General features: G+C 39.8%; 1 protein-coding gene across 1 annotated transcript in view; it reads left to right on the top strand.

Moving 5' to 3' along the window:
- LOC136881574 (hemolymph lipopolysaccharide-binding protein) overlaps positions 1 to 12,460 on the top strand; it is a 33,049-nt gene extending 20,589 nt beyond the window's left edge. The window contains exons 4-5 of the mRNA XM_067154161.2: positions 4,357 to 4,629; positions 12,155 to 12,460. Of these exons, the coding sequence (XP_067010262.2) occupies positions 4,357 to 4,629; positions 12,155 to 12,309 (428 nt within the window). The 3' untranslated portion in view covers positions 12,310 to 12,460. The remainder of the gene's footprint in view (positions 1 to 4,356; positions 4,630 to 12,154) is intronic.
- Positions 12,461 to 23,588: the final 11,128 nt, after the last annotated feature.

The raw sequence follows: 23,588 nt of genomic DNA, 5'->3' as shown, positions 1-23,588 counted from the left end.
ATAGAAGAAATCAGTACAGAGGGCTAATATCAAGACTCGGTGTTCCACTGAACAACTATCTGTCTATCTATCTATCTATCTATCTATCTATCTATCTATCTATCTATCTATCTATCTATCTATCTATCTATCTATCTATCTATCTATCTATCTATCTATCATCTACAAACTGGATACGATACTTACGAGTATTTAAGGCCCAAGCTTCTCATAACAGCTGGTGTCAGGTTAGTCAAGGATGGTCCAGTATCTCCCAGTGATAGTCCGTAAAAGTGGAGCATATCGTCATTAAGTGTAAATATATAGCATTATCCCACTAAAACTGATAAATTTCAATATTCAATTAACTCTCTGAGAGCTTTCTTTCTCAATTCGTTTACCGTCCTGGGTTTGTTTTTTCCTCGGACACAGCAAGGGATCCCACCTCTACCGCCTCAAGGGCAGTGTCCTGGAGCGCGGGACTTAGGGTCGGGGGATAAAACTGGGGATGAGAACAAGTGCCTCGCCCAAGCGGCCTCACCTGCTATGCCGAACAGGGGCCTTATGGGGGGATGGGAAGTTCGAATGGGGTAGACAAGGAAGAGGAAAGGAAGCGGCCGTGGTTCTAGGTTAGGTACCATCCCGGCATTTTGCTTTGAGGAGAAGTGGGAAACCACGGAAAACGACTTTAAGGATGGCTCAGGTAGGAATCGAATGCCCCTCTACGCCGTTGACCTCACGAGGCTGGGTGAACCCCGCTCCAGATCTCGTACCACTTTTCAAATTTCGTGGCTGTGTCGGGAATCGAACCCAGGCCTCCAGGGGTGGCAACTAATCACACTAATCACTACATAACAAAGGCGGTTCAGAACATTCAATTTATAAATAATGTGGGAAAGCGAGTATCACCCTCCCTCCGATCAGAATTGATTATTAGACACGTAAGACCAGATAGTGCCGGCCCGTGGTGTTGGGGAGCGTTATGTGGAGGCAATGGTTTGGATACTCAGCCAGGTCAGAGGGCCGATTGGAGCTTCACTCCACCTATGTGATTATAATTAAATTGCTTATATCCGAAAGGCCCTAGGTCTACTCTTTGTATTTTTTTCATAAACGAGTTCTCAAGGTTAAAGCCACTATTGAGTGCAGTAATGACTTGTGTATTAATGTAATTATGTCAGATATAATAACGAGAATTTAGCGCTGAGTTTCAATAGAGTATTTCTGCACTCAATGTATTCTTGGCTATAGTACTACCCAACTAATAATGTGGATCACTTTTCAGGAGGCTAGTGTTTTAGCTTTGGTACATATTGTGAAAATGAGTGTACAGTAATATCAGTCAGTTTTGAAAGAAGGTGAAGTGTTACCAGTTCCTAGTACCAGGAAAAGTAAACCACATATTACGCATCCTTCTACATGTAAGTGAAATGTGATTAAAATACTCGAAAGTAAAGGTTGAACAATATAAAATCCACAAAGGCAAACTGCCAAAACTGTAGGACAACCTAGTAGTTGTCACAGTAAGTGCTTCCTTGATTTCAGTTCAAAAGAAAAGCAAGGCATTTACTTATCTATCTGGTGATGTTAAACGTCACAGACCGAGACAAGCGAAGAACGCAAAGAACCACTCCTTCAAATATCACTGCATGATTGGAACAAATCGTATCCATGTTTGCCGGGAAGACATTTTTAAGCTTGCACGCAGTCGGAGTTAAACGAGTCAGAAGAATTCGTCAGCGTCTGCTACATGACAAAAGTTTCAAAGATGGGAGAAGCAAAGGAATAGGTTGCAATGCATGACTGATTACGAACTTGCTAAGGTTCATGAACATAAACTACCTGATCATAATTATCCGGACACCCCTGTGTAATGCGGGATTGAACACTAGATGTCACGAGAGGCAGACTCGCCAGTATAGAAGTAGGCGGGAGTATTGTGTTGTAAGTAGAGAAGCAGTAACAGCAGAATGGGGCAGTCAGTAGAGTTTACTGATTTCAAACGTGGACTGATGGTTTAATGTCACCTGAGTAACAAATCCATCATGGAAATTTTAGTCCTTCTGAAACTGCCCAAGAATGTTGGTGGTTTGATTGTGAAGTGGAAACGAAAAAGGAACAACCGTAGCTAAACCAAAACCAGGCAGACCTCATCTAAAGACGGACAGTGACCGCCGAGAACTGTGGAATATGATTGTAAAACACTGCAAGGAATCAACGGAAGGAATGACTCGTGAGTTCGGGACCGACAGTCCAGCCAACACAATTACTGTGCGTCGGGAGTTAAAATGAACGGGGTACAACGGTCCAGCTGCTGCTCATAAGGCAAACATTTCTGCAGTCAATTCTAAGCGAAGCTTGAGATAGTGTAAAGAGCGACGCCATTGGCCAGCGGAGGGCTGGAAACGAGTTATTTGGAGTGATGAATCATGCTATAACCTGTGACAATCCGATTGAAGTGCTTCAGTTTGGCGAATTCCTGAAGAACATTACCTGCAGTCATGTGTATTGACAACAGTGAAGTACGGGGAAGGTTATGTTATGGTATGGGGGTGTGGTCCCCTCTAAATGTGGAAGGATATGAACATACAAAAAGTCATTGTGTACTGCATACAGTAGAGTACCAGTCCGATGAATGTATGTATCAGCATGACAATGCACCCTGACATAAATCTGCATCTGTGAAGCAATGGTTTGTGGAGAATAACATTCCTGAAATAGACTGGCCTGCCCAAATTTCTGACCTGAACCCAGTGGAGCATCTTTGGGATGAGTTAGAAAGTCAACTTCGCTCCAGACCCCAGCGTCCAACATCACTACCTTCTCGGGTTCGGCTCTTGAGGAAGAATGGGCTGCCCTTCCACCTCAGACATTCAGATACTTCATTGAATGTGTCCCCATAAGAGCTGAAGCCGTCATGAAGGCGAAGGGTGGACCCACCCCATATTAATGTCTAATAATAGAGGTCATGGCATGGGTAAATTCAAAGTGAGAAATCAGATAGGTGTCCGGATACATTTGCTGACCTAAGCAGAATAATAATGCACAATCTTTTCAAAGAAAGTCATCCTGATTCTTTCTTCAGGTATTAATATTATGTCCCAAATCATGCAAGAGGAACCTGTTCTGGGATATTATGATCAACAGAATGAAGAGCACGGAGTGAAGGCACATTGAAGGGGTAACAAGATGGTAAGTTCAGTTCATTTCTGAAGGTGTTTTCCGTACTTTTATGATTTTTTTAAGTACCAATTTACCTAAACTGTGTACCTTGCTCTTTTGCATTAATGTTTACTGTGTGTAAAATAGATATCTACAGTTATATTGAAATCCGTTATAAAGGAAATAGTGATAATTTTTGAACCGTAAAGACTGAATTATTGAAGAAAGATCCTAAGTCCCAGCAACTTAATTTAATATTATGAGTTGTTGTGAATGTATATTTCTTAAATTTTGCAGACTATCAGATAATTTAGGATCCCTCTAGTAAGCAAAGAAGTAATCATTACGGCAGAATAATAAATGGTTTTTCTCGTAAAGAATACCTGGGAGATAGTAGGTTCGAACCCCACTGTCGGCAGCCATGAAAATGGTTTTCCGAGGTTTACCATTTTCACACCAGGCGAATGCTGGGGCTGTACCTTAATTAAGGCCACGGCCGCTTCCTTCCCACTCCTAGCCCTTCCCTGTCCCATCGTCTCCAAAAAAAGCTGTGGTAGACATAGGGACATTCTGAAATAAGAGATGTCTGAAGGTGACATAACGGCCCCGTTAGATAAAGCAAAGAATAACGGCTTAAGGGATTCGTCATGCTGACTGTTCACAACCTTGTAATCTGCAGCTCTTCGGGTTGAGCATCGGTCTCTTGGTAGGACATGACCCTCCAGGGCTGTTGCGCCACTTCGCAGTGGGGTGGGGGGGTGGATGGGTTTGGGCAAAACTAGACGAGAAAGTAAAACAAGATACCAAGTCTAAAATATACCAGATAGTGGAGACGTGAGTTGTGAGAAGATTCAGGGTTCAAATAAAAGGGAGCAATAGTAACAGACACTCGCAATGGCGAGATTAAGGTAAGGATAGCAAAGAACTCGACGCATGGACATGAGTGTATAGAGCACCTTCGCGGGTGGATAATGTGAGACGCAGAGGGGTGCGTAGATTAACTAGGAAAATGATGGATAGGGGCACGGCGAGATACGGTAGTGAGTGATACATAGAAGAAGATCATTAAAACTAAAATACGGCATGCTTTAAAGAGACTACTGTGTTGGTTGCAAATAAAGGTATATCCGTGATTTTCTCCATGCGCATACGCAATTATAACGAGGGCAGTGAAACGTAGTTGCTTGTAAAAGTGTTATGTTATGTATGTTTCAGTCCTGGAAACTCCTTTTAGAAGATGTGATTACGAGCTGTTTCCTGGTATAGGCTACTACAAACTACATACTACAGCAGAACGATGGGAGAAAGCACGACAGATCTGTGTGAGCGAAGGTGCCCACCTTATTGTCATCAATTCAGAAAGCGAGGCTAATGTTGTGAAAGAGTATTTCTCCAGAAAACCTACATTTTCAGGAGCTTCACATTCATCATACGTTTTTGCTGGCTTTCATGATAAATACGCAGAAGGAGATTTCCTTACTGTCACAGGTATGTTAATTAATTACACAGAGATACAGTGTAATAGGATATCATAAGTACAAAAGCTTTAATTCTGTGATCTACGTTTAGTTTATATATTTGGTCTATTTAACTACACTGGAGAGGGAGGGAGGGTGGGGGAAGGGGAGAGATATCCAGACATCATGAAACAATGAATGTAGAATAGGTACATTTTGGCAATATATTTTTCAAGGTAATATATTTAATTGATCAAAGGTACAAGACTACAGGTTAATATCCGCGCGAGAAAAGCCGCCGCAAATGTGTCATGCTGGTCCATTAATAACCGGATAATAATAGCCTGACTGTTGAATGGAGACATGCAAACGTGCTTGCATTGTGTCGTACAGGTGCCCGATGTCAACTAGTGGGATGGTGTTCCATGCCTGTTGCACTTGGTCGGTGAATACAGGGACGATTAATGCTGGTTGTGGATGTGTCGTGACCTACCTGTCCTGTGAGACGTTCTAGTAGGTTGGTCACCAGGCCGTTGGATGTTGAGTTGACGTATTACCTGTCCTGCCAAGCAGAAAGTAGGGAGGTAATTGTAGGTGCAACTCTGTCCCGCAACTCACGAAATGAAAGAATGAATATTCTCTACTGTCTTTTATTACCTAGAACGACCAAGTCTACTATATATATAATAAAATAAGAGTTGTGTCTGTACATTGCTCAGAATTTCAAAATAATGGTATTTCTGTATCGGTCATGTCCATAGTAACAAGAAAATGTACTTTTTACTTTTCCGTAATTTCTGTCTATCTGTCTATCCGTCTGTATGTATGTATGTATGTACACGCATCACGAGAAAACGGCTGAAGAGAATTTAATTACAATCGGTATGTAAAGTCGGAGGATGAGCCTCTACAATCTAGGCTATAAATAATTTTATTCACACCGAGTGAAATGGTAGTTTAGGGGAAGGCCTTAAATTTACTTCTCGAATATTTAGATTATTAGCGGTCCTATCGATAAATACTATATAATTAAAGTTATATAGAATTAAATTTCCAATCAGTTATGTCTTGTACATTTTTACCGTACCGGCTCTGATAACACAGATATTAATGAATTTGTAGTTTTGTTGCTAAGTCCATATCAACGCCTAGCCACGAGAAAATGGTTTAACAGAATTTGGAGTCGGGGAATAAGAAACTACAGTCTAGGCTGTAAATAATTTTATTAGCCCGAGATGAAACGGTAGTTTAGGGGAAGGCGCCTAAAATTTAATTTTTAAATACCGGTACATATGTTATTGGTGCTATCGAAAAGTACTACATAACAAAAGTTATAGAGAAAACAATTTCTGATCATTTATGTTTCATTCAGTTTTACTGTACCCACTATGATAACAGTGGTATTTCAGAAGGCCTACAATGTCGAAGGCGCATAACACTGATCAACAATAACTTTACATTGAGCATTGTTTGTTGTGATGTTCTTCGTTTCTTATGGTCAAAGGTTGATCCCTTCCCACTACCTTGGGGTTGGGTCTTATGGGCGTTACTTCGCTGCTCACCTAGTCGGTGGCGCCCTCAACTAATTATTCTCAAATAATTATCGCGGTACGTGCTGCCCTCTGAGCACTGCCGTCTCTGTCTCACTTTGCACTTCACTTTCCTCGTCTCTCTAAAGTGCAACGGTACTGGCTTTGTTTCTTTGCCCGACTCACATACCAACTCTGTTTGTCAATACACAAGTAAACATCCGTTCTTGTCAACATGTTTTCGTAGGCGCATTTCCCAAGCCCTCGTCCCTATTAAGGCTCTGTAACTTATTGAAAGATTCCTTCTTCTTTCTAATTATTAAAACTGACTATAATTATTATACAATTACTCTGATACTACAAGGTGTCTCATATCACTGATTATTATTCTGATACTAGTTTGTTTCCCTTGACACCTTGAGATCGAATATCGGCTGCGGATCCCGGCTGCCGTTCATCTGACAGTCCGCCGGTTCGAGCGCCTGAGGAGGTAGGTACACGACAGATGACGCTGGGGTTTTCCAATGATGTCCCATACGTGCTCGATTTGGGATAGATCGGGAGATCGAGCAGGCCAAGGCAACATGTCGACACTCTATAGAGCAAGTTGAGTTACAACAGCGTCATGGGACCGTGCATTATTCTGTTTGAAAAGCACCTCCGGGAACTTTATTATTATTATTATTATTATTATTATTATTATTATTATTATTATTATTATTATTATTATTATTATTATTATTATTAAGTTCATGAATGGCAGCACAACAGGTCGAATCACCAGATGGACGTACACATCTGCATTCAGGGTGCGTGGGATAACCACGAGCGTGCTTCTGCTGTCATAGGAAATTGCTAGGCGGACAAGAACTCCCGGTGTGGGTCCAGTGGATCGACACCGCAGGCACGTAGAGTGCAGGCAAATCCCTTGCCTCCTTGTGACCAACACACTGCAATCACTGGCACCAAGGTACTGTAGAAAAGGCCTTCATCGGAAAACACAACGCACCTCCACTCCATTCTCCAATGAGCTCTCGCTTGACACCACTGAAGTCGTAGACGGCGGTGGTTTAGGGTAGGTGGAATGCGCGCCACAAGGTGTCTGGCTCAGAGCTGTCCTTCAAGTAATCCTTCAAGTAACCAATGTCGAACAGTTCATTGCGTTACGGTGGTGCAAACTGCCGCTCGAATTTCTGCTTCAGACGCAGTCCGCTGCGCCACAGCCATACGCCGTATACGGCGGTCCTCCCTCTCGGTGGTGCCACGGAAACGTCCGGAGCCCGTATTTTTAGAGCTCTTGGCTGTTTCCTGTATTGTCGGGGGTTGTGCATTAGGGTTTGGTATGGGATTTTCGAAGATCTGTCTTTCTTTCGGAAGATAACAGCTGAGGAGGTCTCGGAAGTAGTCGGTAGAATTGTGCAGCTATCTTTGGTGTTCGTTTCCAATGTTCCATCTGCTCGATGGAAACATAAACTGGATAAATTCTCACGGAAGGACTTGTAGAAATTCCTATGAGACTGCTTTTGTCATACGATCGTTGCTCCCGGCGGATTACTTTTTAGGTAATTTTTTAATCTTTAATCCTGCTATAGGTCTATTTATTTATTTATTTGTTTATTTATTTATTTATTTATTTATTTATTTATTTATTTATTTATTTATTTATTTATTTATTTATTTATTTATTTATTTATTTATTTATTTATTTATTTATTTATTTATTTATTTATTTATTTATTTATTTTATATTCGCTAACTTGCAAACTAGGGACGACGATAAGTTCAATTGTATATTGTGGCGTTCGCTCAGTTTTCAATTATTATAATATATATATAATTCGCTGGGGCCATCAAGGACCACGTTAAGTCTTGTTGCATTTGACACTGAACTTGGCCTTCTTTAGAGCCCAAATTTCCCTCATTCTTTGTGAGTGGGCCTGCTTACGCTCCTCTGTCTTCGGTTGCTCGTCTCGGTTTAGCCCGTTCGTCAATATTTTCTTGCGGAAGAGATCTCTGTTAAGGGCGTCTTCAGCTGAGATATGTAGCATTTGCAGGTCTTCTTTGGTATTTCTAAACCAGGGAATTGTGGTTTTGGGGTTTGAATCAGAAAAGTGAAAGATTTCTTTAGTTAACTTGCTTCCGTTCATTCTTCTCAGATGACCGTAAAATCGTGCCCGACTTTTTCTGATTGTGTCGGTAATTTTCTCTATTTTGCTGTAGTCTTCCTTGTTGGATCTCTTTTGATGGATTCCATTTCTGTACTTTGATCCCAAGATTCCTCTTACAATTTTGCGTTCTCTTTTCTCCACTTCTGCAAGGAGTCCTTTGTTGGCATTTAGAGACAGGGTTTCGGCTGCATATAGAACTACTGGCTTCAGAACCGTTTCATAGTGACGAATCCTGGTGTTTTGGGATGTTTGGTTGGCTATATCCAGTTTGCGTACTCGCTCCTGAAGTGCTTCTTTGTCCAGTCCATTTTTCATGATGATCTCACCCAGGTATTTGAATTTGTCTACTCGGGTGATGTCCCCGTATTTTGTATGGAGTTTTGGTGGAGCCTCTTTGATGTTAGTCATTACTTCTGTTTTCTAAAACGATATCTGCAAACCAGTTTGTTCGGCAATTTCCTTTAAAATTTCAACTTCAGCTCTAGCGGTTTCTATGTCGTTTGAGAGAACAGCAATATCATCGGCAAATGCTAAGCAGTCTATTGCGATCCCCTTGGATTTGGTTCCTATTCTTAATGGACTGTAGTTGGTTTCCTGTAATCTCACCCGCCAGGTTCTGATGATCTTTTCAAGAACACAGTTGAAGAGTATCGGGGATAGCCCATCACCTTGTCGGACACCTGTTTTGATGTCAAAGGAATGCGAGAGACATCCGTGGAACTTCACCTTGGATTTTGTATCGGTCAGGGTGGCTCTAATTAATGCCAGCAGTTTCAAATCAACTCCAAATTCATTTAAGATGTTTAGCAGGATTTCCCGGTCAATGGAGTCGTACGCTTTCTTAAAGTCCACAAAGACGGACACATACCGCTTGGACCTTAGTGTACAATATCTGATGATCGTTTTGAGATTTTGGATCTGTTCAGCTGTTGAGCGACCTTTTCTGAACCCTCCTTGGTATTCACCTATTTCATGTTCGACTTGTGCTTCCAAACGCTCCAGGATGGCAAGGGATAGAATTTTGTAAGTCACGGGTATCAAAGATATTTCTCTGTAGTTGTTGATGTTCTTCATGCTGCTTTTTTTGTGTAATGGATGGATCAAAGCTATTTTCCAATCTTCGGGTAGGGTCTCCTTGTTCCAAATTATTTCTATTTGCTTTTGCAAGATATCAAGTGATTCCTCTGGGGCATATTTCCATAGTTCTTCTACTACTGAGTCTTCCCCCGGCGCTTTGTTATTTTTGAGACGGGCAATGTGGCGCTTTATTTCATCTCTGTCGGGTGGTCTGGAATCTGGGTACCTGAGTAAGGGTTCCTTGGTCTCAATGGCGCTTTGCGGTTTAGAGCAATTAAGTAAATTCTTGAAGTAATCTGCCAGAATGCTGCAATTTTCTTCATTTGACGTCGCCAGTGTGCCGTCCTTTCGCTCAAAGCATAGAGATGGTGGACAGAAATACGTTGACAAAAGATCTTTCTGTTTTAGGAAATTACTTTCGAAAATGGAGACCCCAACGAAGTATGAATAAAAGAGAAGTTTCTTGTTTTCATCTGAACAACCGAATGGCTTCAAGGGACCTCAAAGTATACTTCAATAACACCCTCCTGCGCCACAATAGACACCCCAGATATCTAGGTGTTACACTTGACAGAACACTATCATTTCAAGAACATCTGAGAAAGAGCTCTGCCAAGATTCAGACACGTAACAACATAATTCATGAGGATATCCCCCCACCTACATATAGACAGACTTAAGTCAAGACGTCCACCCACCTGTACGGCGGAGAACCTTATAGGCAGTCATTTCAATCTGACTGATAGATGGTCTAATGAATGGAGACAATTTGCTTCAGCAGAATCCTTAGATATGCCGTGCATTACACAGAGGGTACCTGGCTTTGAAAAAGCTCGGAAAGTACGGTCCATGTTAAACCGGATCCGGACTAACAATAGTGTGTGTGCAGATATGCTGTATAAATGGAGGAGAAAGTCATCATCCTGCTGCGACTGTGGTGCTGAGAGGCAAACTGTGAAGCACATCACACAAGAATACCCACTGAGACGTTTCAATGGAGAAAGGAGTGAAATTTTCCTGGCGACGCCCCAGGCGATTAACTATGTGAATAATGTAGATATAAACCTGTAATTTTTTTCACTGTTCATGCATATGCCATACGATAAATAAATAAATAAATAAATAAATACATAAATAAATAAATAAATAAATAAATAAATAAATAAATAAATAAATAATACTGCCCTTCTGAGCCTCACGTCCATGAAAGTCTCAACACTACAAAATGTAGATCTTATGAAGGAGGGTCATCTGCACTCCCTGCCAACAAATGTTGACATTCAGTCTGTGTTATTGCCTAGAAACGAAAGTGAAATTCATTTCAAAGAATTGGTGATATTAAATAGGAAAATATTATATGAAGCATTATTTTTGGAAAATAAAATGAAACTGCTTATTTTTTAAATAACAGTTGAACGTGAAACCTTACAGTTACGAACTTAACCTAAAGAACTTTCGTGACTAAGCAAACAGGATTATTTTAAAATATTCTCCTTATATACAGCATCAAAGAAAGCAACATTTATTTCAATGTTTCCTTTCTTTACACCAACTAGAAAACAATGCTAAAAATTTCGAAATTAGTATTTGCAGACTTATTACAATATCTCTCCGAAACTATATATTACAACTACATTAAGGATAACTACTAAAATAGGGAGATTATATTTAGTTTAAAATATAAAAGAAATATATGCATTTCAGGAGTTCCGCACACGCACAGGAAAGAATGCTTCAAATAAAATTCACTATTCTCGAATCCGTTAAATATAGGTCGAAATAAAACATGTTTGTAGAAGCCGTTTTGGTCATCACGAGTATAGTGGATGCTTTTAAAATATCTTCTAGGATATTTTTTCCTTGTAGGGACCTTCCCTTTGCGCGGTATGATAGCAGAAACTAGATAAAAAATACATAGATAAAACTGTGTAGAGCTTAATCACATCACAGTTGAAACCATCAATGAACTCATGACCGGTTACATATCTCGTTTATTCTTAATGGGAAGTTAATATTTTGTAACGGTTAATTTAATAATTTGTTTGCTTTACAAATCTTTTGTTAATTTTCGAAAAATGCTGACCATTAATGTTTAATGTTGTTTACATTGTGATTTGGCATAGCCTTTGAATTAAAAGCATTCCAGGAATGTTTGCTTTCTTCATCCCAGTCAAAACGTCCCTCAGCATGCAAATGCTTCAGCAGCGGACCAATATTTGCCTTCTCTCCATCACTAGATGCACTTTATTCCTCAAATGAATTGGATAGCTATGTTTCCATAAAATGAATAAATAAATAAATAAATAAATAAATAAATAAATAAATAAATAAATAAATAAATAAATAAATAAATAAATAAATAGATTTTAAATAAGTAAGACTTAGAATTAATTTGACCAGCATCTTAATTCTTTGTTGGATTACTGGAACGCGAAACCACAATTCAACCCTTCAACGTAACATTACGGTGGTTATCCTTTAGTATATTATTTTATTTTCCAGGTGCTCGTTATTCCGATTATTTTTTAATTTATTCTATTAAAACACGTCTTTAACTTCAGTTCCACATTGGTGTACCGTGTAGTGAATTGTATGTTCTCTTCCATCTGATATTTCATTCTTTGCAAATTAAACGATAACCTACCTCATAATACATTTTTGAACTTCATGACATGTTCATCCACTGGGATCACCAGGTAATTGTGATTACTCAGACTTCGCATCAGTGAATGGCTTCTGCACACACCGTGTGGAATTCTAACATATTACATTTCATTTTCAGGTGTTCCACTCTCAAAATCCGGTTATATAAAATGGGATGCCGGACAACCAAATGGAAAAACAGACCAGAACTTCGGTGCTGTTTCTACTGAAGGTCTTCTATACGACATTGATAACAATTATAAACTTCCCTTCGTATGTGAACAGGAGCTGTGACAATGGCGGTATATATGATGTTACGAGGAGAAAATGTTTCATGACTGTACCAACACAAATGTAAAATAAAGTGAGTGAAATTACTATCTAAGTATAAAACTATAACTTTATTGACTTTGTGTGCTCATGTGGGACATAATAGCGTTGTTTTATGTAATAAAGGCAGTAAATCATCGTCAAAGGTGTGCCATTTAGCAAGGTGCTATTTTTGAACATTGAGACTGCCAATTGGCTAAGCTTTGAGTTACGGTTCTATATTACCAAGGAGGGCAGCAACAGTTAAACAACCGGGCGAGTTAGCCGTGCGCGTAGAGGCGCGCGGCTGTGAGCTTGCATCCGGGAGATAGTAGGTTCGAATCCCACTATCGGCAGCCCTGAAAATGGTTTTCCGTGGTTTCCCATTTTCACACCAGGCAAATGCTGGGGCTGTACCTTAATTAAGGCCACGGTCGCTTCCTTCCAACTCCTAGGCCTTTCCTATCCCATCGTCGCCATAAGACCTATCTGTGTCGGTGCGACGTAAAGCCCATAGCAAAAAAAAAAAAACCAGTTAAACACATCCCACAGACAATATCTTCAGTAAAACAAATATATTGTTGAAGTACGTGGTACGGTTTGGCGTGGTCTCAAATTACTTAAATATTCTTCCTGCTAAACTAAAAGCTGTACCAATGGAACTTATGCCTCAAAGACCAGACCTAAGCACATACCTGCATTTAAATGAGTTTGAGTTTCGTCTGTTTAATGAGAGATACCATTGTGTAAGTCGGAAATTGTAAATACTATATACGTTATTTTAATCTCAAATGAGAAGGACGGCACCTAAATAAGTACAAATAATTATAGAAAACGAACATTAATTATTCATTGTTTCTATGTCCGGGAATGGAGATGATCTTCGAAATACTTTTCACTGTTGAGCCACGTCTTATTTTTTATATTTACCGACGCCTGGCCATCTCTACACTAACCATTATCATCTTTAAGCCAATCTAGTTCCACCACTTGGCGCGTGAGATAATTTGTTACCTCAAAGGATTGTATGGTATGACGTGTCGAGGAAATCGTACCTTATGACGCTAATGACTCTTCGGAATGAATGGACTATTCAGTATCACATATGACGTAAATAAAATTTAAACTTAAAGTGTTTGTAAGAATATGACGCAATACAACATGCACAGCCACATGATAACTAATCACATCTAAGGTACACAACAATTTTCGTAGTTTCAGCAGTTTGTAAGAATTCTGTAAAATCTTCTCAATTTATAGTACATCTAAGTAAGATGCTTATAAAAAGGCAACTTCATTGCTCACAATCCGTGCAGTGACGAAGTTTTTACTCCATTTGCCTTCTTTGCCACGGATGTGATAATTTTTCCGCACGACATACATTTATGTGGTCTTGGCAGATTTACTTTCCACACAACACACAGGTATTCCTGATTTTCCGGTCTCGACTCCGAGCACTTTCCTAAGTAATGCGTGGTAAACATAATTGTGTTACTTGTGTCTCACTACAGATTTGAGCAGTTCCATGGCAAGTGATCTGAGGAACATTCTTGCAGACGGATAAGAATTGTTCGAGAATAAATGAAGGGAAATCCATTTTGTCATACCGTCCTGTCCACAAATTAAGCCTGCCAGGCCACCAGCCGAATCGTTGCAATCCGAATCCACCATCTCGTCAGACGCAGAATCATGGCCTGAAATCTGAAGGCCATCTTTCACTCTATCACCATCCGAAACATGGCGTTTTAACGTACTGGGATTTTCAACCTGGTGCGTCGGTGGGATGAGTGGCTCAATGCTCATGGCGATTTTGCCTAATTGGCATCCTGATTCAGAACTAAACGGCCATCGAACGGAAACTCTTTGATTGCCACTTATATAATAACTAGGTGATAAATTTCTCCCTATTAAATCTCTGTGTCATTTTGTACGGCAAAACGGTGTCTCAAAAATTATAATATGACAAAGCACCTAAATATTTTAACGGCTATCTTGTACAAAAATTACAACCACGTAACACAACACGTTTTAAGAATACTTTTAATTGAACTTTTCAGAACATCACCCTTAAAGTCGTATTTTCCCAATTATTATCGATCATCTCAGACACACAGTGTTTCTTGTGGATGGACATGTTAATTCAGACCAATGTCAAATTAAATGTCAAATTAAAGGATTAATTTTACTGCATTGCGTATGTTGTGCCATAACTTCTGATGAAATAATTGGATAAATTCACTCAAGAAGACACACAAGTACACACTGAGTTTCTTGAACAGTTTCTTGACCAGATTTCCGGTAACGAATGGCATTTTAAGTACGACTCTCTAACAATAGACAATGATCGTTATGCTTGTATTCAATACCTGTTATTTTTTATGACAAAAACCACTGTAGAATAGGTTCATGGTCCATATGTTCTCCTGAATTTACAGTGTAAGCATCATGTCTGTTGTAACTGAAAATAGTGCAGTCTGCTGAAATAATCTACAAGCTGCTGCGTGACGTAAGGCCAGGTTAATTAATTATTTTCAGCAGAGGTGTAAATAAAATTATTATTCAAATGTGTAAGGAAAGTGTGACAGTAGAGAGAAACCATTTGAAGACACTATGTAAACGTGCTAATACCAATTACGCGCACGACAAGACTTCTATTTGTGTGAACGGAATGAAGCTGCAGGGGTTCAGTGCGGACATTGCTGCTAGAGTGCAATACGGTATACAGTATTATTGACAGGATTCCCCACCACATGATTCAGCCTTTTAGGTTTCAATTCAAATGCCACAAAAATTTTCCTTTTCAAAACTGATATTGTTTGTTCAGTTCTGCGTGCTGTTTCCTCTCTCCTTCGATTGCTATATGTTATAGATAACTCTGCAAATCAGTGTCACGCATATTTGTTAGGTGCTAGCCAAGAGTGCCACCCAATTTTGCCCGATTTGTAACTCTCTAGAAAAAAGAAATATTACTCTGGCAATGTATACACATTTTAAGTGAAACTTTTTCTATTATATAAAAAGAATGTCCTTTACAATTAACGACACTTTACTTCAAAAAACATTTATAGTTAAAATTAAAATAAAACATGAATTTTAAATTAAAAATTTAATTAATGAACTCCACATTTTAATGCAAATATGTAGTTCTAAAAATCAGCATGACACACTAACTGTTGGTATTTCTTGTAGTTCGCCCTCTAGACCGTCATTTTGGATAAAACTATGTTATTTGTAGTAATAATAGGTCATAAAATTCAAACTAAAATCTGTAGGTTCAGCATCAGGACGAGGGGCATGTTACAGTCCAAGTAACTCGAGGAAGGGGTGAGATGGTTAGTATGGTAAATCACTATCAGGGGTAATTTCACTGAATAATGGCAATGCGGTGATATTGTTAATACTAATGTTACCGTGGAAATCTTATCTCTAACCACGGCAATTGGCGGTTTTCCACTTACAAAATTGTTTTCAGATTCACTGTCACTGACTATAACCTCACTAGAAGTATTTTCAACACTATTATAAAGTCCAGTTTACTTCCTGACTCAACATAATCATCGACATTGCCTAAACTATGTATGAAATCAACTAGATCATCATCGATAGCAAATACGTCGTTGCGTAAGTCCGCCATCACTGTCGATATGTGGGCAAGATGTGCGGACACGACCTTCACATATTTATATATTCGTCACACGTTAAAAAAAATTTATGCGGCTCCTAGTGGTAAATTCGGAGAAAGCACACCTTTCTTGATAAGAATATACTGATATGTGCTGCATCTAACGGAAAGGAAGAACTAGGACGGTTTCTAAAATTGTCTGCACGAGGGATGAAGAATCATTCCTGGCACATTCGGCGAGTTTACAGAGGAATGAAAAATCATCCCTTGACGCTCAAAGAATAGCTAAGCAAATGAGCTCTCCCAACTTAAATAATTCCAGGAAAATTTACGATTCTTAAAAGTCTACGGTACCTTTTAAGTTAAGAAGGTGTCCCGACTTACCAGTTCTAAAAGAAATATGCGCGTCATAAAAGGCCACCTTTTCCCCGATTTAATCATTATGCTAAGATGCGCGCTTCTTCCCACCCTTAAACACTGCTTATATAAGACGGTTCCTTGTCGTTCTTTTATACCTGTCGTCAGTTCTCCTACCTTTTCCTGGCCTTCTTCACTTTTTATAACTTGGAACTCTTCATATAATGGTATTCGCTTATTTCCGTCTATTTCGATCATTCTGAATTTCCTGTCTGTCTGCAAACAGATTTAACTTCGTCTATCCTAACTTCGCGATAATTAGCTCACTGCAGACCAGGCAGAGGTCCGCATCATTGTATACTGATCAGAATACCCGTGCATCCATTACATACGTCCAGAATTAAAATTCAGTGTAGTACCCGTAAACTACTACCACCGTTATGCCTAAAGGACGAAGCAGCATTATCCAGTCCTTCGATAATATAGTTAAGCAAGCGAATTCTATTTACGTAGGATTTCCATTTGATCAACATTTCTGAAGTGGGAAAACCATAACGGAATAGTAAAATGTTATGTATTTGAGGAGAAAACGGTGGTATAGCCATACAATGCCTGACAAAAAAGTTAAGCACCCAGAAGTAGTGGCTGAAAGTGAATGAAAGTACATATGCTGAAGGACCATGTGCCTTTATGGAACTGATTATAATATGGAATGAAACAGACAAGGCCGTTGGTAGTTACAGGTGGAATTTTGGCATCTGCTCAGTAGGGTGTCACTCACCCACTGGCTGCATGTCCTTTTATGCGGTTATGAATGGTGTCAAACAGCCTTTGGATCCTCTCCTGAGGCAAGTTCGTCCACAGTTGTTGCTGCTGTCCATCCAGATCACGGAGGTTAGTACTGGGACGGAGTCCCCTTCCTATGTCATCCCACACGTGTTCAATGATGGAGAGGTCCTGGGATCCTGCTGGCCACGGGATGACCTCAACATGCTCTGGGCAGTCCATAGACACACGTGCTGTGAGTTGACGTGCATTATCTGGTTGGAACACTTTCCCAGAGTGCTGTGCCATAAGGGAGAAGGACGTGCGGACGCAGAATGTCTGTGACGTACCACTGTACTCTCAAAGTCTGCCGAAGCACAATTAGAGGTGACCCGAACGCATATCCTATGGCTCCCCGCACCATGATGCCAAGGATTACGCCTGTATCTCTTTCCACAATATGAGCAGGATCTTTTCTCTGGCATCGACGCCGCGAAACCCACACACGATGATCACTGGAGGTTATGGGAAAGCGGGACTCGTCACTGAACATGATGCGACGTCAGTCGTCCTCTGTCCATGTCTCCCGGGCAAGGCACCACTCAAAACGCAGGTGTTGGTGTTCTGGTGTCAATGGCAACCAACGCATGGGGCCATAGGTCCCCAAACCGGCGGATGAGAGTCGTGTACTCTTAATGAGTATATGAGTTTTTCAGAAGAGCTGAGAAACACAGCTTCACAGCCAACATATCTTGGTTAGATTCCCGGTTCTACCACTGAATTGCTTCTTTGGAGTGGGGAATAGAACTGGAAAAATGGCAATGAGGGTAAATTTTAATGTGAATCAACCTTGAAATTCATTAAATATTAACCATTTCCAACTCAGAGAGAAAACAAAGCTCTCACCGTGCATTTAAGACTCTATCACTCCTCAATTTTATACCCCGTGAAATTATAAATTAATTTACCAATGATGATGTCATACGTTAAGGCGAATCCTACCATAGGCGATTCTGTGAACTAGCGGTCTCCAAGTTGACCTGTTCCACATTTACTCCCTTACATGTTCCAGGGTGAGGGGAGTGTCTATTTTAATGGTGTCTAACGAACGAATCATCTGCTGACCTGTCCTTTTGTATCGCTGATCATTCCTATTATTATTATTGCTTTTTCCAATGCGTAGCCACAGTACGCTATTATCAGCTCCATAATCATACCAACCAGTGACATACGGTGCTTGATGCGCTCTAAAACTGCCTTATTGTTGATTTATATAGTCCATGTTTTTCATCGGAGTCTTGGCCAAATCTAGATCTCAAAACCATCGTTCTTCCTCTTCTCTGGCAGTTTCAGCATCCAGCTCTCACATCAACAGTGGGAATATAATCGCATGACAGAATACATGTTCTATTTCTCTTTCATGGACACATTGATATATATCATTTCTTCAATACGGATAACAAAATCACGCAGGTTGGCGTGCGATAATTTTCAACTCTTCTTCCACAACGTGCCAAAATTTTCATCTAAATAGGAAAATTGCAACACGCAAATTCTTATTCAACAGAGAGTGGTTATATCATGATAGGGATAAAGAGAGAAGTCTAGCCAGCTGACTCCATTGATATCTCATCATGTATTAAACTGGAGTCAGCACTGTCGAGACCCACGTGTACGTAGCAGCATCAAATACTTTTACAGTCCATCTCGACGTTGTATTCAGTATTCATATCAGTTAAGTAGTTATTAAGCTATGATCCGAATAACGGTCAAATATTTCCGAGTTATGAGAATCAACAGTTAAAAGTGAATCGACAATTAAGGACAGTTAATCTATCGTGACCATACAAATAACGTCAACCGCCGTGATTTGGTAAAAATAAAATTATATCACATTAATCAAGAAATTGATCACAGATAAGAATCAAATTGCACTCAAATGAAAGTTGAATACACGCGAGAGGCATAATTCACAATACATTCATGGAGTGTTGCCTCCGGAGAGGTCTGGTGCAGGACTTTCGAATTGACTCCACATAGGCGACCTGTACGTTTGTGAGGATGGTGCCCTACTTAGGATGAATTATAATGAGGAAGACGGCACAAAAGTCCCATCCCCTGAGCCAGAAGAATTAACTAATGAAAGTTAAATTCCAGACCCCGTAGGGAATCGAATCCAGGAACACTTGGACCAAAGGCCAGCATGCAACGAAACCGGATAAAATTCACGTTAATAAATACCAAAATAATAACACCAGAACCACCTTCAAACCTCTAGTCCCAGCCGACATTAATTAAAATCTGGAAGCAAAATCTCATCCACTGAAAGAAAAGACATCTGAATACACAATCCCACGGTATCCCAAAATCATTTCTGGTTGAGAACTGCCCACGAAGTAGGCCTAAGAGAACTCAGTTTTCAAACAAAACCATATTTTAAATGAGGACGAGAGAAAAATAAATACAACTGAGATATAAGGTAATAAAGCCAGACCGTATTTCAGAGTGTTAACACCTTCGATAGACATTCAAAGAGACAGATAATCAAATATTGTTACATAATATTGAAATTAAAATCGAAGTTGGAATCCGAATTTCTGTTTTAGTCTATTGGGGATAATCACTCTCATAATCCAAGAATTGATTCTCCATGATATCCACGCCACCCTATCTTGTGCTAACCTTTCCATTTGTACGTAACTGCTGTGTCCTACATCAGATCTAATCTGCTTATCATATTCATACCGAGGTCTACCCCTACAGATCTTACCGCCTACACTTCCTTCCTTCCTTCCTTCCTTCCTTCCTTCCTTCCTTCCTTCCTTCCTTCCTTCAAAAAACAACTGCACTAATTCTGGGTGTCTTGAGATGTTTCCTATCATTCTATCTCTTCTATCTCTCTTCTTCTGGTCAAATTTAGCCAAATCGATCACTTCCCACCGATTCGATTCAGTACCTCTTCATTTGTGATTCGATCTATCAATTTTACCTTCAGCATTCTTCTGTTACATTTGAAAGCTTCTCAAATTGAAATAACATTCATTAATTAATAGCAGCGACATTAGCCATCATGTTTTTAAGTCAAATCCTTTTCAACACTATCCAGATAAAGCTCCTGTACAGAATGGAAGAGGTGACAAAGAAACGCTCCAAGGTAACACATCTCATCTGCAGAACCAAAGTATTACTACCAAACCTGTAATAAATATTTCATTAAATTAAATTATAAGTCTTACATTCCCACAGTCAGCTCAATTAATTTACAAACGGATATTTCACCTTGGGCAGAATATAGTTAACTTACTTCAGAATTTCATTTATAACATTTACTATTGAGATGTGCTCCCCAAACATGAAAACCACCAGTAGGTTCATGACATGTAAATAAAATAAAGGTAAATCGAAATAGAAATAAAATGAGTACAGGACAAAATAAGAAAGATAAATTTTACATTGGAAAAACAAATTTACGATCCAAGTCCATCAGAAATGAATACACCCGACTGGCAACGAAAATAAGGAAAATAATCAAAATCTTATTCATGCAAAATCATAAAAATCTAATCTCCGCTACAAGGCAAGTAATATCACAACCGAATGACGAGTAAGATAGGCAAGAATTAGATAAATTGTCAACAGGTTGTCTTCATGAGCCTGGATGAATGTATGCTTTGCGAAACACATCCTCAATATCTACAGAAAATATTATTGGAATTATTTAGCAATTTAATGTATTCTCAGCGCTGCAGAATAACACGTAACACGTAATAAACTCAGTACACGAAATGCATGTTACAACTAACAACTCGTGCACTTCTAAACCAATGCGTGAAAAACGCGGTAACTTAGAAGTAAAATTTACCGAACACCGACTGACACCACTGCTTCTGAGAATATTTAATTCTAATTCTTTGTCAATTATTGAGTGCCATCTTCACCTTTGGACATAAAACTTAAAAAATAAAAATAAAGTTTATGGCCAGGAGCAATACTTGTCGAACTCGCTCTGAATCTATGAACTCCGGCTGGACGTCTAAATGTACCTTAGGATGGACCGGCGTTATTTAGCCACACAAGATATTATGAGTGAAGGTGGAACTGACTTGTGATGCACGTTCACTGACTTAATTTTGAACTAGCTGAATGCCCATACTTCGCACGGGATAATGCACAATCTTTAATTTATTAATCACAAAACATATGAACAAAAGAACATCTTAATTAGGTTATAAGATATATTTGAGCTACCTTTCAGCACTCGGTCTTTGCGGGAAGTGTGATATTTAGTGATGTTTATGTAGTTACCCTAATTCTACCGCGCTTCTTGTATTAAATTGAAATTAAACACGTATACTTTCTGTTACCGTGTTTTGGTGGTAGGTAGAGGTGAAAGAAGGTGCGGGGTAGTGAACAGGTCTCAAGCTACGAAAGTAAAATTAATTTAAAATTTAACAAGGTTATATTTTCTTTTCGAAATTAAGAAATAACAATTACGGCAGGTACAGAGTAGCAAGGCAACAAAAGGTGCAATTACAGTATTTACAGTATTTGGGCTTCAAGCCCCGAATTCACACTTCTAGGGCAATTAGCCCAGCTTTACTCCAAAATAAGTTTTACCAGAGGGGCAGAAAACCCCATTCATGTTCAAGAGCACTTGCTCCAAATTACACAGAAAAGCCTCCTCGAGGCATACAACACTTAATTTTCAAGAAAGAGCCACACGCTCTCAAACTTTAAGCCTCTCAAAGGCCACACCAAACTCCACCTTCAAGTTGTCCTCTCAGGACATAGACACAGGGGTAACATACCCAACCTACTGAGGTCAATTAAATGAAAAAGGGTAATTACAATGACCTCTAAAATAACAATTTGAGAGGAGGCGATCTGCACTCCTAATATATTTGTTTCAAAACCTAATTTGGCTCTAGGCCACTGATGCAAGGGCTAATCCCATACTACGGAGGTGACTTTAGAAAAGAAACAAATTTACATAATGTTAAGGAAGAATAGGTTGAGAAAATAAGTTCACCTCAAAACAATATGAGTGGGAGCTCGAGAGGGTTAAGCACTCTCTATCCCAATATGTAGTTTAAAAGATAGAATAGATACAAGTTTCTTTACATTTTAAGGAAGGTTACATAATGGAAAAACTTCGGACCCGCCCCGAGAGTTAAACTGCTCAGCAAGCAAGAAAAGAAGTAATTAATCGGCCATTACCTTGTTGTTGACCGCTGCCGACGAAAGAGGCGCTTCCCGCCCCCTGCTATGTACTTTACACACTGAAAGATGGAACAGAAGTGGCGCAGAGACCCAAAAATCAGCAGTTTATATACTCTCGCGGAAAGTTCGAGGCGTTTTAGGGAAGAAAACACCCGCCCACAATCACTTTATTGGGTAGGATACAGCAACATATTCAAGTTGGGGGAAGATACATCAGATTAGTCAGAAATTAATAAAAGAAATTCGGGATTGGCTAAATACAAAACAAGGGGAACAGAGAGGGGTATACAGCCAACTTAAACAATAACAGAAAGAAATTTAACAAGAAACAAACTTTTGAAATAAAAATTTATCCAAAAAAAACAGTTCTTTCACTCCGCACTAGGGTGCACTATTGTTGATCTTCAGTAGTGTCCTCTAGAAGAGAAAGTTCACACTTCTTACTACAAGCAAAACAAAAATACGTCGAAAATGACACAGTTCAAAAACTCCAAAATTTCCAGGTAGTGACATCTTCTGAGAAAGTAGAAAATTAATACCGTAGATAAAGTTCAGACTTCCTCCAGCAGAGGAGTTTCAACTGGCGCACATTTTAAATTAGCGGCGTGGAGGTGTACCGCCCGGTACAGACCTCCCCCCCAAAGGTTCCTCCAGGGGTGACACTGGCAATTTGTTTGGAAACAAGTTTCAAGTTTTGATGTTGATATGAAGATTGATTGCAGAAGCATTTATAAGATTTTCTTAATGTGGTTTGATTCAGTTTCAAAATTTTTGTTGTGACTGGCGAAGTAAATTCTTTATGTTTGTAGAAGTTGAATTCAGAAGGTAACTTTAGTTTTAAAGTTGAGGAAAAATTTTCTAAGTCCCCCAGATATTGTTGTTGAATTCTCAGGTGTAGTAATTGCTGATAGTAACTGTCCATGTAGTTGATGTTGATTAAGTTGGATGGCCAGACCGGCCGTTGCAGCTTGCGTCCAGAGGAGGCCGCTCGGACCCCTCAAGTACCCTGAGATACCGCTCGCCCGCACTATGAGGGGAGCAGTAGTGTTGAAGCACGTCGCGCCCGCGGTGAACATATACAGGCTGCGGGCAAGTAGCAGGTTGTGCGCCGCACATCAGCCTTGGCCGGGAGGAGGGCTCCGGCTCGCCGTGCACATGTGATCCTCGCTGGGGAAGAGGGGGCCCATCCTCTAACCCAGTCGCAGCACGGCGCCGCGCGGCTGCGGGGGCACTGAAACATTAAAGCTAGGCGGCAGAATTGTTGGACCATCATCATTTTTTGAGGGCACAGGCTTTATGG

The sequence above is a fragment of the Anabrus simplex genome, chromosome 1, assembly GCF_040414725.1.
Source record: "Anabrus simplex isolate iqAnaSimp1 chromosome 1, ASM4041472v1, whole genome shotgun sequence".
Classification (NCBI taxonomy): domain Eukaryota; kingdom Metazoa; phylum Arthropoda; class Insecta; order Orthoptera; family Tettigoniidae; genus Anabrus; species Anabrus simplex.
This window is presented reverse-complemented; position numbering and strand designations above follow the sequence as displayed.